Raw genomic sequence first — 17029 nt, 5'->3', positions numbered from 1 at the left:
GGCATGCAAGCATTTCTCAACATCACAATCCACTGGGTATAAAAGGCAGAACATATTCTAATATGTTCAGAAATGGCAAAATGATGCCTTAACCAATATTTGGCCGTGAAGGAAATGAGGGTCCTGTGAAAAAGTTGAACATTCTATTCACTGACCCCTTCACTGAAAAAATAATCATGGGGACTTATTTCTTTGTAAGGAACCATAATCTCTTTTGTAGTCCAGAGTGAAGAGATCAGAATTGAATGTTCTTTTTTTTTATTATGACTTTGCGGCGCAGTGCCTCTCATCTTATATGCTCTCCTGTTTTTAAGTAGTATACAAATGTTCCTGAGTCATTGACTTTCATTGCACTTATTCTTTTGAAGTATCAGATGCATGTGCAAGTGTTTGTTGGGGTTGATGACTGATATGCTCTTTTATTCCTTAACAGATGTCTCAAACTTCCAAGCCTTCTTCAACTACACTGATGTTCGAGACATGATGCAAAGCTTCTGCGTCTACCATGTTAACGCTCCTGGCCAGGAAGAAGGGGCAGCACCTCTTCCTGAAGGGTGCGATACCTTGTTGATATTTGTTGCATTTTTAATGATCCTTCCCCTTATTTTTTCCTTTGTTTTGTGTCCCCTGTAGGCTGATGTGCCACCTTCCTTTAATGTTGTTGTTTCATGAAGAACTTGCATGCAAACTTCTTTCTGTCTTTGAACTTTGCCATGAGTCAAGAAATGCAAGTTTGTTTTAAATGTGCTAAATTGACAAGTTCAGGCTCTACAATACAAACAAGCAAATGACTGGCGAAATGAAGCGTGTGCGATGGAAAAAAAAAAAACAGCAGATGTCATGTAGCCCTCTAGTGAAAATTTTAACTAATTAAAGAACACTAATGACCGCAAAGCACTGCTATAAGTGTATATCTTCTTAACAAAACTTAATAAAACAATGCATATGTGAAGCAATATTTTGGATTAAATTGTGCACTTCTGGGTTTTGATGTTCTTGCTTTCGGTTTCGAATGCATACAGAAGGTTTGGTAGAATGGCTGTAACTTTTGAATGGGCCCATAAAGTGGAAACTTAATTCTTTCTGACAAATATTAATCTTGAATAGACAACTTTTTGAAATGTGAAAAGCAAATGTCTTTTTTTTTTTTTCGAGAAATGCATTTGCAGAGGTGGCGACACATACCTTAAGGCTTAAAGCAATTGGAGCAAATGGAGGGGTGTGAGAATAAAGTTCTGAAGAGAGAACTGACCAATGTGAAGTGTATCTTGTATGAACAAGATTGAATTTAATTGTTAATCTACAGCCTAACTGGCTTACACTACATCCAACCTCTACGTCTTAAATCTTTTTCTCCCCATTCTGTTTCTTGTTTTACATGCGATGGCTCACTGTGCTCTTTCTACAATTATTGTATTTGAAGTGAACATAGACCAAGCAAAACGCTGTGGTGGATATAAAGTAATTTGCATTTATTTTGTCAGATATGCCTACCCTTCAATGGAGACGCTTGCTGACATGTTGCTGCTGGTGATGAAGTTCTACAAGTACGTTTCTTCTCAGTAACAAACTTCCTTCTTCTAATTTTTCTAATTTTTATTTTTGCTTTATTTATTAAAATTGGTTATTTGATGTCTACTTACAGGATCAAACACTTCATTGGATTTGGTGTAGGCGCTGGTGCTTACATCATGGCCAAGTTTGCTGTAAGTTTCCATTTCTTCTCAACTTTTTTTTCCTCGCTCTGTTTTGGGAATTCATCCTTTGGCAGTGAGGGATCTTTCAATTTTAATGTTCCTCACTCCACGTAGCATTTGACATTCTAATTAAGCGAGATGGGACCGGTTAAGAAGGGTCATGTTAGCTTGCCCGCTTTGTTTCCACGAAGGTGTGTTGACCCTTAGTGCACCAGACAAGTTGGGTAGTGTAGTGGATATTGCTTTTTTGTTAGCTGAATCTTTGCATCCTTTCTTGCCTGCATGCATTCATTGATGCACCTGAAGTGGCCAAAGGTCACTGCAAAAGCCTCGGCTAATGTTTGCAAAGAGCAGCACAGTTACATTGATATGTGCATGCTGTCAACATTAGTCTCTTTTCTTGATACAAACTGTGCGACAAAATGGGGCACTAAGTAAGAAAGGGGGCAGACTACGTTTGTCTGTTCCCTTTCTTACCTTTTGTCCAGTTTTTTGTGTGTTTGTATCAATAGATCTGTGCGAACTCTCTAATCTATCAACCCTATTAAAGTCACATTTATGCTTGGAAATTTTTTGTACAGTGAAACCTCATTAAACTGTAGTTGGCCGGAGCTCGGAAAAAGTATGTACTAAATGGTAGTACTGCTTAACTGAAATAACGTGAGATCGCCCACTTACCTGTCAAAAACGGAACTACAAGAGAGTGCGATGAAAGGGCAGAAAACGGGCAGTATTTATTCACTTCGTGTGGCAAAAATATGTTATTTTCATTTGATGCTGCGGCGGACTAGCAGCGACAACGGTGACCCTCAAACTCTCTCAAGCTACGAGCCAGCTTTTTCGCCAGCCCCCTCTTCTCGGCAAACACCCGCACGAGGCTGACGTAAAGCGCAGCATCTGCCACATTGCCCGTGCTGTCACTTTCCGTGTCGTCCTCATCACTGTCGTTAGGCGACACTTCGGCAATAACCGAGGCAACAATGGTGAAAAGTCTAACCTCGTAGCCGACGTATTTTCACGGTCGCAGCAGCATTGCCGACCAACTTCTCCTTCGCATTCCAAATGCCACACACTGTAGTCAATGGTAGATCCTTCTCGCATGCCAGCATCGACTTCGTGCCACGTTCGACAGCATGGACAGTGTCCAATTTTTCTTCTATGCTGAGCACCCGGTTTTTATCCTAGCTTGCGTGGCACCAGAACACTGACCGAATTTCTCAGACTCTGGCACAGCCCCGAAATGATATCGATATTGGTGCGGCTTCACCCTTCCATGCGCCCTCTGCGTTTGCTCTTGGAGACCGTTTGGATCTCTGAGGCTTGTTGTTCTGCCGTGCCAATGTACCGCCCTGATTTCGCAACGAAAAGTGGAAATGCTTCGTGTTAACCCATACGTACGTAATAAGCTGGTACAGTTTATGCGGATACAAAACGCATCATGTTCAATGGCCGCTGAGTCGGGGGATTTGACTTCACTACTTCCAAAATGAAACTACTGTTTAAGCGGGTACGGTTTAACGAGGTTTTACTGTATTTATCTCTGGTATTTCACTGTTGCTCATCTTGTTTTTGCTGTAGCGCCTCCACATTTTATTGTCCTATAGCTTTTCATTATACAGTTGAGTCTCAATATAACGAAGGTCCTACTTGTAGTGAAAAACTTGATTAAATCGCAAATTTTTTTGAAGTGGCGGTTTTTTTTGCCTGCAATTAATTCACAGAAAGAATATCTGGACAAAATTTCACAAGAAACTTGGCAATAATGATGGGACCGACATCACTGGCCTCCTTGGTAGAGATAGCATCGAGGGAAAAATTTCGGCACGACTGCGCCTAGTGTTAGCAACTGCTCTTGAATAGTGCCATGCATATATGTGTATCATCATCACTAAAGTTCATCAATGCTAGGCTGCCCTATTTTTTTTTTATTTTTTTTTACAACACTGGAGTGATTCACAGGGCCAAAACCAGTATGTCATAGTTTGTGATATATACATGTGAAAACTGTAAGGACAGTGAGACAACACGGAGACAATGCTAATTTCTTTGGTTACTATGAAGGTGCTCGCAAGTTTACTTCTGGTGGGTGACTTCCTGTTTCAACTGATTGCCGACACATTTGAGAGTGTACAGCAGAGCCCGAATGGAGCCTGCCCAGTGCGGTTCCTGTACCATTATGGCAGATGTCGCAGCAGTGCATTTCATTCTCTGCTTGATGGTCGGTGCTTTTCACCACTCGCATTGAAGAGGATATTTGCAATTAATGAATTTGGTGTCAAGCAATGTTTTTATCTTCTTTGGTTCTCAGTTTAACCCTTCGAGGGTAATTTTTTTAAACCAAGTGAGACCTCATAGAGTCTATATTTTTTATTGCAGATTTAATATCTTCCGTGACCTTCAAAAAAATATTTACCACAATTTTTGTATTTACCATAAAGTTTAAAAACAAAAACTATTTTACATAGATAAATGTGCGTTGTTTATTCATGAGTACAGGTCGGCTTGCATAAACGCATATAATAAGAATAACAAAAATACACTGGTGGTATAGTTATGGTCTGATTCCTCATTTGGCATCAAAGGAATCCCCGCTCTACTCACTTGGAGAAGAGCAACCGGTGCACACGTCCATAGCATATAATTGACCCTTGTATGTGAGCGCACGCAAGAAAACTCAATGGCTGTGCACGGTCACAAAAAAACGAAACAAGTCGGGAAATTGCAGCACTCCTTTGCCCGATCGCCAAATGAGGGGGCAATCAGTTCTCGCGAGTCTCAAGAAAATAAACGCAGGCATGGCAGCATCGTTTGTATATGACTGCATCATTTGTAGTGCCATTTCTCGCTAGTAAACGAGATGTAATCACACCCTTATGAGGGTGCGATTACATACATACATACATACATACAATAAACAGCGAGCATCTAGCGGTGATCCTTTGAGAGATTGGAAATCAAATATATGTCCATTATTGCGAGCGTGACAAACGAAAACCGTCCGCGAGACTAAATGAAGTCTAACCTCCACACGGAGGCACGAGCGGTCATTGACACGCCGGCGTAAACAAGCTGTGGAATTAAAACCAAAAGACTACGAAGCGAAAAAAAAAAATATTTTATTCACACAGGGTGGCAGAACCTTCAGTGTACAAAAATTGGATGTTTTTCATACATACAGGTGGCATCGTAAATATATGGCATCGACCATTTCGGACTTGTCGCAAAGCTGCATATTTAAGTCATTGACCCTCGAAGGGTTATAAAGTACATGCACGGAATATGTCAACACCGTTAAATAAAAACGGAAATAAAATTACTTGGCTATATTGAAAAAAAGAATGCATGGTTTTCAATGGAATTAACATAGGCAAACGAAACAAAGTTGTTACATTACAGCCTTAATTAGATTGAGGTTTGTTATATATCAAAGCTTGATGCTGTTGCTGACTATTTCATGTTTTCTAGAACAGGTTTCCAAATGTAATGGCTGCAAATCCTTTTGTAATCTATATTATTTTGTTAACTTTGAGCGTGCTGCATTATAGATGCCAATGTGCTGTTTGTGCCAAACTAAATATGTTCTCATGATATACATGCCTTCTGTAGCTGGATCGCCCGGAACTTGTTGATGCCTTATTCCTGATCAACTGTACTGCCACCAAGTCAAGCTGGACAGAATGGGGCTACCAAAAGCTGAATGCCATGCACCTTCGAAGCTCAGGCATGACTGCTTCTACATTGGACTACCTGATGTGGCACCACTTTGGCAAGGTCAGTAGCGATTAAACCAGCTCTAAATGATTTTGTCTTATTCGATAATTTTTTTCCCTGGAATTTACTTCTCAAAAAGAAAAAAAAAATTGGTTTGTCATTGCACACTGCTGGTCTCCTTGGGCAGAAGTTATTACAAAGTGTACATAGTTATCCCCAAGTTTTTCCTGAATGTTGCAGTTGCAAAACGTCCTTTCAGTGGATTCTTGTTGTGCAACATTATAGTTTACATTTCACCTGTAGGCCCACCTGCGACCCCAAGGTAACTTGCTAATACTCTGTAATAAATTAAGGCTCCTTCATTTGTGTGAAATTAAGTTTTAATACCTTCAATTATATATTTTTATTATTGGTAGTACAAGAGAGAGAGAGAATGCTAACAAGTTGCAGAAGTGCATAGGAGTACCATGAGCTTCTGGAGTAGAGCATCCTTTCATCCAAAAGGTTCCGTGTTATGTACATTCTCATTGCTCAGAGCAGCCTGGGAACTATCGTTGTGTGGCAGCGATTCATTTCAAATCTGTCAGGCTTTCGGATAAAGCTTTTTACTTGTAAGTTATGTTCTCTGTTTTATCTACTTGCTGGCAGAATACATTGGAATTCGATACCTCATGAAATTGTCATTTAGGAACGCCTACATATTTGAGTTGTATATAATACATTTGTTAACTACTTTACATGGCTCTTAATTCTATAAGTGGCGGCAACAAATAAAAGAAATAAATGTGCACAAATTGATTTTTTTTTTTAATTGCACATCAGGACAGTGAATTCTGTGCAGATTCAAAATATCTATAACATGTAGCTAGTAAACTTGCTACTAATATCTGAAAATACTAAATAACAAGAACCATCTGCGCCGACTAGACATTTCGGAGCTGATGCCGGTTCACTTCTGTTGCAACCCCTAGACGCCATAGAGTTTCGTACAAAAGTTGCTAGGAACTCTGACACTATGTCTACAAGAGCTGCAAGCATAAGCAGTTCAACCAGTATGGGAATGATGGTTAGTGCATGGACTTGCCTAAACTTCATCTTTCTGGCTTCAAACGTCTTTGTGACTATGCAGATTGTTCATATTGAATGAAATATTGCATTATATATCCAACAACTCGCAATAATCCTGCATGTGTGTGGATTGTTATTGCCTTTTTGCTTACAAATGTAGGGTTACTTCGAAGTTTAGGTTGATACAGGTAGATAAACTGCAGTAAACAAACCCACAAGACTGCTTGAAGCCACAAGCACAAAGATCAGACAAATCCATGCACCAACCATCATTCCCATGCTAGCTGAATGACCGTAGTGCCAGAGTTCTCTAGTAACTTTAGCAGGAACCATTCGCCATTGCACTGAACACACTGTCATCACTGTCAATGCTTTCAACAGAAGCAAATCTTCAGAGCTTGATGACTCAATTTAAATCCTTACTCGCAAGACGAGTGCAGCCACACGTGACTGGAAGCTGCCTTTTCCTCCATTTTCTGAATGAATGGACTCGCTAGGCCCTCTAGCAATGAAAGAGGGAATTTGACAGAACGTTAAAGTGAAGTATATAAGCCTGGTTCATTACTGGCACTTGGAAACAGCACCCAAACACATGGACAAGCAGGACTTGTCTTTGGCACCGCTTGCAAAAAAAAATTAACTGGTGCATGGCACTTAATGGTTTAATAGTTATTGCCTTTCTGTATTAGCTTTGCAATAGTTTCTTAGTTTTGTTTAATAGTTTATTTTGGTCTTGCAATAGATTTGTAGTAGTTTTAATTCACTTGTTTTGTAATAGTACGTAATATGTTTTTGTTATGTGTGCATAATTGCTTTTCCTGTAATACGTGCTGTCGCATTTTTCTATTTAAATGTTTTATTTCTTTTATTGTTTCTTTACACTTCAGTATAATACGTATGCTTAGAATAACTTATACATGTGAACTTCAACCACTGTCTGCTGTACATTTGATCAAGTTAACGTATGTTGCGTAAGGAGGTCACCGTGACAGTTGTTTAACTTTGGGACCTCTTATTTCAGTAGTAATTTGTATACATTATGGCTCTACATGTACTGGTCAATAAACTTCAATAAGCATCATTTGGTGTTTCCTCTGAGATGGTGGGAACTGAAAATCTTTGTTTTGGGCTTGGTAAATGTAATTAGTTTATGGTTTTGCAGCTGAATGAAGAACGGAACCATGACTTGGTGCAAGTGTTTCGCCAGTACTTCAACAAGACGATCAATGCCCAAAACCTTGGATTTTTCATCGATGCATTCATAAAGTGAGTGAAAATGGAGTATACAGAGACGCCCCTTTGAACTGAGTCAGACTAATGTAAGAGGTATTTTTACCTATTTACCTTTGCCTGATGCCAGTTGAGTTACACTACTGGCATTGTACTTGACAAAACATGGCCTAAGCAGACTAGGAAAAAGAAAGGGAAGTACACATATGAGTGTTGCACAGCTATGTGCACACAGCTACGAGTTTAATTGTGAAAATTTTCTGGGAAACATAAAAAGTAAGCACTCTTATGTGTACCTTCCTTATTTTGTCTTCGTCTATTTTAGCACTGTTTTTGTCAAGTATGAACACTCGCCAAGTTTCCCTGCTACTGAACAAGAGATCCTTCTGGAACCATTTCAACAAGGGGACTTTGATGTATACAAGTCCCTTTGTCCACCCATACCTGCCATCCCTCCCAAATTTTTCATAAAGACTACAAATTTGGAGTCTTTTTACAATTTTACAAATGTTGCATCAATTTTTATGATAAATAAACTTTTATTTAAAAAAGTTTCACTCATCGCTCTCCAAACATTCTGTTGGAAGTCTTCCGATGGTGAATGAACCAAGAGCGGTACTTGCTTTGAGCAAGATTATGCTAACAAGTTGCTGAAGCATGCGAAATCGGCAACCGCAAATTCGCTGAAGTCTCTGTGATCTAAAAAGTTGGTTGTCAGTCTCCGCCATTCCAAGTTTGCTGTTGCTGCTTGTGTGCTGCATCCAAAAGTAAATGATTGTTTTAAAAAAAAAGTGCATATGTATTCCTCAAAAGGCCAGTTTTTTTTTTTTAAAGCTTGCTTTGAAAACATAATTGTTTGGCTAAGTAAGGCTGCAGAAGTGTTGCATCATGTTGGAATTGATAAAGCCTGGTTGTTGCATTTGTGCTCTCAGACTTCTTCAGGCTGAGTTAGCATATGTGGGATTAATGAATTTGTGAACTTTACGCAGGAGGTCTGACCTCAACATCACCCGTGAAATAGATCCTGCAAAGAAAAAGATGGTGAAGAACTTCAAGTGAGTGTATAATTAGATGTGCTGTTGACACTTACTTGTTCAGTCAATAGCTGCCTGTAATGCAAACAAGTGACAAATGGTGCCATTGTGTAGTGCCACTTATTTTTGTACAAAACCATGCTGTGCTTTGGACACATCTTTTTTTTATCTCACACTTAGCCAAATTTATCCCTAGGTGCAGTGTGATGCTGGTTGCAGGAGCCCTGTCCCCACATCTTGATGACACAGTGAACATGAACAGCCGCATGGACCCAACCACATCAACTTGGATGAAGGTACGTCTTGTCGGTTGTATTGCTTGACTGTGTTAATGCTTGACTATGTTAATGCTTGACTATGTTACTGAAATCCAGGTGTCTGACTGTGGAATGGTGCTTGAAGAGCAGCCAGGGAAGGTCAGCGAGGCATTCAGACTGTTCCTTCAGGGGCTTGGATATGGTAAGGAGGCAGATTTCTGGGCACTCTGAAAACACATTCGCTGCATGTGGCCTACAGTGGCCTGCATATTTGTCAGCACTTTGGAAAAATAGATACTTCGCGCATATTGCTGCTTTGGTTATGCTCAAATTTCTTACATAGAACATATTTTAATTTTTTTTTGTCTGCATTGTAAAATAAAGTAAGTCTGATACTTGCCTGGTTTGTCAAGGCGAAATGAAAACCTACCATGTGTGCACTTCACCATCGAAGCAGGAAGCTTTGCCAGTCATAGGATTGGTATTCATTTGCCAGCAAAGCCACACCCTAACTGCTATCTGTGTTGCTTGTTTTGTTAACCTAATGGCAGATTGCATCACCTCTATGCTTGTCTTCAACGACTCTAATCTCTGATGGTAAGGTGTGACATTGTTTTCTTTTTGCAATGGAAGCAGATAAGTACCAATGCAGATGTTATATTTTGCAGCACAAGTAAAAAATTTGTGAAGTTTCAGGACTAGCAAAGCAATAGTGAATGAGTGTTGCCCTGAAAAATGTGCAGGCCACTGTATCGATGCTGAAATGTCCACTGTCATCTGTTTTGTGATATCTTGCACTTTGTGCTCTCAGTTTATTTGGTGCTTATACTGAAAATTTTACCTGTAAATAAATTTTCAACATTTGTATACAAAATTGAGCAACGTGATAAGAGTTACATACTATGAACTTGCACATATAAAATTAACTACAGCTTCATGCTAGCACAAAAACTTAATTTGATTAGCCAGTATATGTTGCATTAAAAGTGGAAGCTTACCGTGACGCTGTCGGAAATTATACTACTTTCAATTTAAACGGGTCTGGGTCTGCGTACTATATTTTGTACTCTTGGCAGAAGAATGCAAATTAGAGTACAGGCCAAGAAATTTAGCTATTTCTATGTAGGTGTCAAATGACGTTTAGAGCCTACAAAGTCTCAACAGCAGTGTTGCTTACAGTTTTTATACATATCAAAGTAGCAAACTGAGCGCAGGCTTTGGCAGTAATTGCCAAGTTTTCAGGTTGTTGTGATAGCTTATGCCTGTTGTCACTTCCTGCTTATAACATTACAATTTTTAGGCAATTAGTCTTATAGTTAGGCGCTGTTACCACTAACTTTTTCGTTACTATGGTAAAGTGCAGTCTCCCATCTTCTGTACCTTCAGTTTCAGTTCATTATTATTTAAATACAATGCATTGGAAAGATACAATATACAGACGAGGGTCCCAAATTCAAAGACTGCAATGGGACCCTTGGTCAATAACATTGTTGAGATGTATTAAAGAAGAGCAAGCTAACTAAAACAAATGAACACAATCGCGAAAATACAACTTAGAAAAATAATACAAATGAAAACAAGTTGTATTTATATAAGCCTGTAGTGCATAAAATAACTGTTAATACATACAAATGACAAATATTCCTAATTTTGGTACTGGTTTGCGAGTTGGAAGGTCTTCACAATGTTGAGCCCCTGCAGCTTTAGGACAAGCTCAATTCTGAACTACAACTCTTCCAAGCATTGTGAAAATGCCCAGTTCTGCATGTTGGATGTGTGACAGAGATATTAAAGTGCACTTGAGAGAAATAAAACTGCTCAGAGTTGAAAGCCTAACTTTTACCAGTGGACAGGTGCTTGCATCTTTTTTTTTTTTTCTTCAATTATCACCCTTCAGCATGGTGAAATTGTAAATCTGACCATGTAGTGTCATCCATAACTTGCTGCTAGCGTTCTGATCACAAAAAATTCTGTTGGTGTGCTGTAATCGGGAGCAGCTTGCCTTTTTTTTTTCCCTCGGAAGCAGCAAAGGGTAAAGGCCACACAAACTTTTTCTACAATGCACCTGCCCAAGTTCACCAAAAGTTGCATTAAAAATCAGTTTTGCCGCAGAAACACAACCAAAACAGATTCTGGAAAGCCCTTTTCACAGGCTACCTACTGCAGAGCGTTATCTGAGAAACCACTTCACTGAAATCTGCAATAAAAATTATTGATCACCTATCGACCTGAATAGGTGTAGTAATGAAAGTGTTAACGCTAACTGTAGTGATGGATGCTTAGTTATTTGAATTTGACTTGCATTGCTCAGCCTGCTAATGCTCCCTCCATAAGATTAGAACCATTCCTTTGTCTACATTCAAACCATTCTCTCTTGCAAGGTCGCCTTTCTGTGCATTTCCAGGAATTGTTTACTCATGCTAAATGTTTACCAACTAGTGTTGCTATGCTTATGGAGCCTGTCTGCATAATAATTGTTCAGCCTTTTGTTTGCTGTGCATAATGTTGCCTTGTTATGCTAACCTCATAAGGATTATCTTATCTTAGTGTGCGGTCAGTGATGTTCAGATTGGAAAGTGTGTCAATTTCATAAGGTGTAAGCATTGCACACAGGTACAAGCAGTGCGAGTAAATGTGCATGTGGCTCTTCCTTATTGTATAGCAAGACAGTGCATATATTATATAATGTAAACGTTGAGTTATGGTTGAGATAAGTGCCACTTTCATTGTTATTTTGCCTCTGAAGTATGATGGCATACATACTCTTTTTAAAATCCAAACTGCGCACATTGCAGCTATCTTTAATTGTTTTTGCTTTTTCTCTATGAAGCACTGAACTCATCCCAGAGGCGGTCTTCTGCAGCTTCACTCAATGAAGGTAATATAGCCAGTTTTTTTATTGATTGATCACTGTGTGGTTTAGAGGCACTGATGTATGCTAATGGTGTATACTGTAGATGTGCATCTAGCTTGTTGGTACTTGTCCCTGAGCACTCCAATTAACTGATGTGGAAGTACTTCAACGTAATTTTTGCCTGGTCATAGGTTAAGCCACCATGTAATATTATATGTCAGCCACACCTGGGCCGCGATTTTGCAGTGATGCCTTTTCCCAATGCTAATGCCTTTCGGCACTTTTCATGTTCGTGAGTGTCCGCGTTTGACGCTCGCGAACCACTCGTGAACGCGAAAAGTGCCGAAAAGCATTAGCATCGGAAAAAGGCATCGCTACAAAATCTCGCCCCTGAGGCTATTCCCCACCAATGCATTGTAATCGCTGCTCTTCAATGGGCAGTGTGTATAATATATATATATATATATATATATGTATGTATATATATAATGTGTGATGATTTCCTTTATCTGAAATGTATCAGTTTCATGCGGCATGCACACATAATTTTGCTTTCTGCTTCACGCATTGTTTTGTTGGTCACAGCTGTTTGCATGACTCCTTTCCATGTTAAAACAGGAGGCTCGGCTGGCTCGCCAGCCTAGCACAGTATTATGCATTTGCAATTATCAAGCTACTGCAGATTGCCCTTTTAACCCTACAAAGCCCTATCTATTTTTGATACGCTAAATTTATTACCTAAGAACTTTGATTTGAGCACTGGAGACCCAATGTAGAGCCCATACTATCATTTTTACATTCTGGAGGGAGTTTTCAGTTGTGGATAGTTCAGCAAATCAGTTACTAGTTTAGTAATTATAGTGCTAATTAGTTTTTACTCCAATATCATTTCAGTTTTTTTCGTACCAATATACTCTCCATCGCAAGAAGTAAATGTGAACAAGTTTTAATTTTCTTTCATCTGAGATGGTGTTCGGGCTTTGTTGGGTTAAAACCAAGAGTGCCTCAGTTTATGTATGTAAGTTCCTAGAAGCAGTTTAGCAGTACTGCTTTGAGCACACAGCATATGCATCATGGCAGCTTTGTTGACTTGGTTCTTTTTCTTTTCATTTTTTTGCTTGCATTGGCCAGCCCTGGAGATGCGTCGTCGATCCTCCCTCACTGCTTCAGCTCACAATGCAGGTTAGAGCCTTGTGTTAGTTTTCCTTTTTGTTTGTGCCAGAAAGAGCTTTTGCGCCCTTGCCCAAAACAGACGAGGCCTGAAGAGTGCGAGGGGAACCCGTCAGCACAGGCTGCTGGATACGTGGCTGCGACACCCACAGATATATGCATCTGGGCCAGTAGGAAAGCCAAGGCCTGGTGGCACATGACAGCACATGTGCTGCATTTCATTTGCTGGCTGGTGGCTACCAGTGTGCACATTGCTTGTGCATCAGCCTTGGATGGTCATTGTGATGGATACCTTTGGTTTCTTGCCACTGTGGATAGGATATATTTTTTTCGTTTACAAAGAAGGGAAAAAAGAAAAAGACTGGCATATATTCAGTGTTGCTGCTTTTGTACATTGCCTGCGACACCATTGGCTGTTTTTCTCCGATTTCTTCTTTGGGATAGCTTCTTTGATGCTTCTTGTATGTTTGTGAGTGTGTGTGCGTGTGTGTGCACGTGAAGCATCATTTGTTTAGTAGGCATTAGCCAAACGTTTGTGAATAGTGTGGCATCAGGCACACTTGCTTTCTGATGTTGCTCTGCAATGAGCAGCAGGAAATTTTGCACTCAAAGTTTAGAGCATCACTAGACTTAGCAGCGTTGCTATATTTTCACCATTTAGCACTGGCACCTAGCAGCTTTGCACAACAGGCTGCCCATACTTCTTTGTCACCATTCTGAGTGGCTCTGTGCAAGCAGTATTTAAAGCACAGGTTTTCTAAGCATTCTTTTTCTCTAGTCTGCTCTCTTGTGCTCCTCACCTTTGTAAGCATCTTTGTAGCTGTAGCTTCAGTATGGCAGGCTTGCTACTTCAGGTGGTGGGATTTGTGCCAGCTGTTTAAAAGAAATCGAAGGTGGACATTTCACACCCTACTGGATTCTCTAATATCATTATGGATTTTTTTTTCTACTGCTAATTTATAGCAAACAGCATTTACCATCCTAAAATATTGTGGTGCTAAAGTTGGGCTATGCACAGGGGGGAACTTGGGGAAGTGTTTGTAAGGCTTTGATAATGAGACTTGGCAGATGTCTAACTTGTTTATGGTGTGTCTGATAGGTAACATGGTTGACTGTTGCCTTCTGTGTGGGTGTGCCAATGGTGGGGTAGTACAGTAGGAAAAGGTCAATCTTGGGGCTGGTTGTGGCCATGGCTTGAATGTAATAATTGACATCCATTAAAAAACGTGCTGCGGCTTTCAATTGTACTGCTTCTTTTTCTTCTAATTTGACTCATTGATCCTTGCATTAACTGGCAGGCTGCTTCTATATGTACTTGTATTGCTTTAACTTCTTTTGCTTCTTTCAATTCCTCTGTGCTTGGTACTTTATTGTGAATGATACTTTGCTTGTGCATGTAAGCTTTATCTCATCTATGTTGTGATGCTTACTTTCATGCAGCTGGGTTATGTTAAAGTGCTTTTTGCCAGGATTAACTGCCCCTTTTTTGTTGTTGCTAAGTTTTGATGTGCTCATGGGTTGGCTTGTGATGCTTTCATATAGTCGGTCAGGGCTCCGGTGGTTCTAGTGTAGGTCATAGATGCCATTTTATTTGGGACTAATGATTAGGTAACAGCTCTGTTGTATTTCAAGGTGCATACGTGCATTAACAATATTAATAAGTGTGCCTATGTGAAGCATTTGTCTTGAGAAATAATGGTCAACCTCATTGCAGTTGTTCGGAGTTCCACCAGCTTGTTGACATGCACATCTCCATCTACATGGATCACTTGCTGTCTTTTACCGAGTGAAAAATTAGTGTTTTGGATCGGAGAAGGCCGATATTACTTAGTATCATTTCATACACACATAAGCCAATACTAGTCAAAAGCTTTTGATACACTTGAAAATTTTATTAGTTTTGAGTAGTCTTTCTTTTTGTTTTGTGTTATATACTTTAGTCAGGTTTGTATCTTTCTATATTCTGTTCTTCCATGCTAATGGCTGCTATATGTATGCATAATCATGATGCCACCATAAATTTATGCTACATAGATTACACAAGGATGGGTAATAACAAATTATTAAATGCAGATTATGGAGGCAGTCAGATCTACAGCTCTAGGCTTTCCAGGCATGTTGTTGGGTGTTGAACAATACAAACAGACCATAAGGCGACACACATGGGTGCTGACTTTAAACTTGAATGCCAGTGCCTGTGTGCATAGTCTGCTCGTCTGGTGCTTTGGCCTCAGCCTTTTGATTTTTTTAGCCTTTTCATTCAGTGCCATGGTACTGCTTAATGAACGAGTTACAGCATCTTATGCATGTTTATGAACAGAAGTAATGCTTCAACTAGAATAATTTGTCTTAGATCTGACCTCTTTATCTTATGCAATTTCATGGCCCCCCAAACATTCCAAGTGGAGGCTCTTATTTAAGCTGTGTCTACAGAATTCATGCATGGGCACAGTATAAACTATCAGCTTTAAGAGGACAGAGCTTGGCAGAAAGTTTTTTCATACTTTGACAAGCACTTAAATGAAAATGTTCACAGGTAGGCAAGCACCTTTCTGTACTTCGCACCATGGCACACTTATGCAAGGTCTTGTGGCACATTTCTCGCGTGCCCTGTCTTGGTTTTTGTGCCAGAAGTGGATCTTGAAAGAATGCATTTGTGTGTGATCACAGTAATATATGGTATAGCTGGTTTACGACAGCTTTATGATGCCAACCAAAAGTAGGAGCAAGGAACTAGCATTTTCAAATATAATGCAGCCCTGCTAGTGACTGCAACAGCACTGTTGACCCCGTTATGAATAGTTATCAGTTCAAGACATTGCAGCTGGCTGCACAACATTTAGCTTAGGGTGATGTAATTGTGGTGCAAGGAATTTGTATTTGTTCTAGCTTTAAAGCACAGTTTTAAGCAGTGTGGGGTGGTCTTCATCCTGTTAGTCGTCTGAATTTTCAATGGTATTTTTATCGAAAGCACACCAAGGTGGTCTTCCATTTAACCTTAAAAAAAAAAGTGAGCTGTTGGCAGCTTGGCAGACAAAATTTTGCAATCTGGCAGCTTTGTGTTCTTTCCAAGTAAAAATAAAATGCCCTAAAGGTCGAGTAGCATAGCCTTCTTGTGCACACATGTATAAGTAGAATGTAGTTGTAACGCAATGTCTCTCGTGCTCCCACGTATTTGTACCATGTACATGCATCTCTTTTCTTTATCCATCTCTTTTCTTTATCATACCCACTTTGCATTTTCAGTCCGATAAGCCAAAGGTTTGGCTGTTAGCAAGGAGAGGAGTGGGGGCATCATAGTTTCACTGAACCCCTCTTCTGTGCATTGTGTTGCAGCCTTTGCTTTCTTTCTTTTTCTTTTCCTGTATGAAAACTTGTGTGACTGAAACCTCACCTTTGTTTCATTCCTATACCTCCTGTTTTGTCCTGTTTGTCTTGCTCTTGTTTTGTAGTTGCAGCACCTTAGGCGCCTCTGGCAGTGTGCTCTCCCAGACTAGTGTATGTGTGGTGTGTGTGTATGACTGTGTGTGTGTGATGACAGTTCTTTGTTTGTTTCCTCTTATGTTTTGAGTTGATTTTGTAGATCTAAATTGTTTTTGATTCTATTTCTTTTTCCCCCTCTCCCTCTCCCTTTCTTTCTTTTTCCCCCCACCCTCCTCTTTGTAGTCCCTAGTCTTGCTGGTCAAAAGTTGAGCTCAGTGCGTCAGACTTCGCTTGAAGAGGAGGCCAACACCAAGCAGGAAGTACACATTGTTGAAAACCCCATAAACCAGCATCAGGTGAACTGCTAAGCAGAGGTGGAAAAAAACTCCAGCAACATGGAGGGACCCACACAGGAGAGCTTTTTCGTGGCAGCACTCCAGCTGTAGCGTTGGTGTGCAAAGACTGTGTTGGTCATGGGAAGGGTCACAGATGCAAAAGCAAAGGGACATGAGCAAAAAAAGAAAAAAAAGAAAAAAATGTCAGCTAGGCTTAAAACGACAAAAGCTGCTGCTAGAATTGCATGTT

General features: G+C 39.9%; 1 protein-coding gene across 4 annotated transcripts in view; it reads left to right on the top strand.

The window, feature by feature from the left end:
* MESK2 (misexpression suppressor of KSR 2) overlaps window positions 1-17009 on the top strand; it is a 29773-nt gene extending 12764 nt beyond the window's left edge. For 3 of the 4 annotated variants that reach the window (XM_050191681.3, XM_050191680.3, XM_055061756.2), the window contains exons 4-14: window positions 434-554; window positions 1485-1547; window positions 1646-1706; window positions 5304-5468; window positions 7639-7742; window positions 8696-8761; window positions 8937-9036; window positions 9115-9199; window positions 11828-11875; window positions 12983-13033; window positions 16688-17009. In XM_050191681.3, the coding sequence (XP_050047638.1) occupies window positions 434-554; window positions 1485-1547; window positions 1646-1706; window positions 5304-5468; window positions 7639-7742; window positions 8696-8761; window positions 8937-9036; window positions 9115-9199; window positions 11828-11875; window positions 12983-13033; window positions 16688-16812 (989 nt within the window). In that variant the 3' untranslated portion in view covers window positions 16813-17009. The other variant, XM_050191683.2, reaches the window with a different exon arrangement.
* Window positions 17010-17029: the final 20 nt, after the last annotated feature.

This window comes from Dermacentor andersoni, chromosome 1 (assembly GCF_023375885.2).
Source record: "Dermacentor andersoni chromosome 1, qqDerAnde1_hic_scaffold, whole genome shotgun sequence".
Lineage (NCBI taxonomy): Eukaryota > Metazoa > Arthropoda > Arachnida > Ixodida > Ixodidae > Dermacentor > Dermacentor andersoni.
Note: the sequence above shows the minus strand (reverse complement) of the source record. Positions and strands in the feature narration are given on the sequence as shown.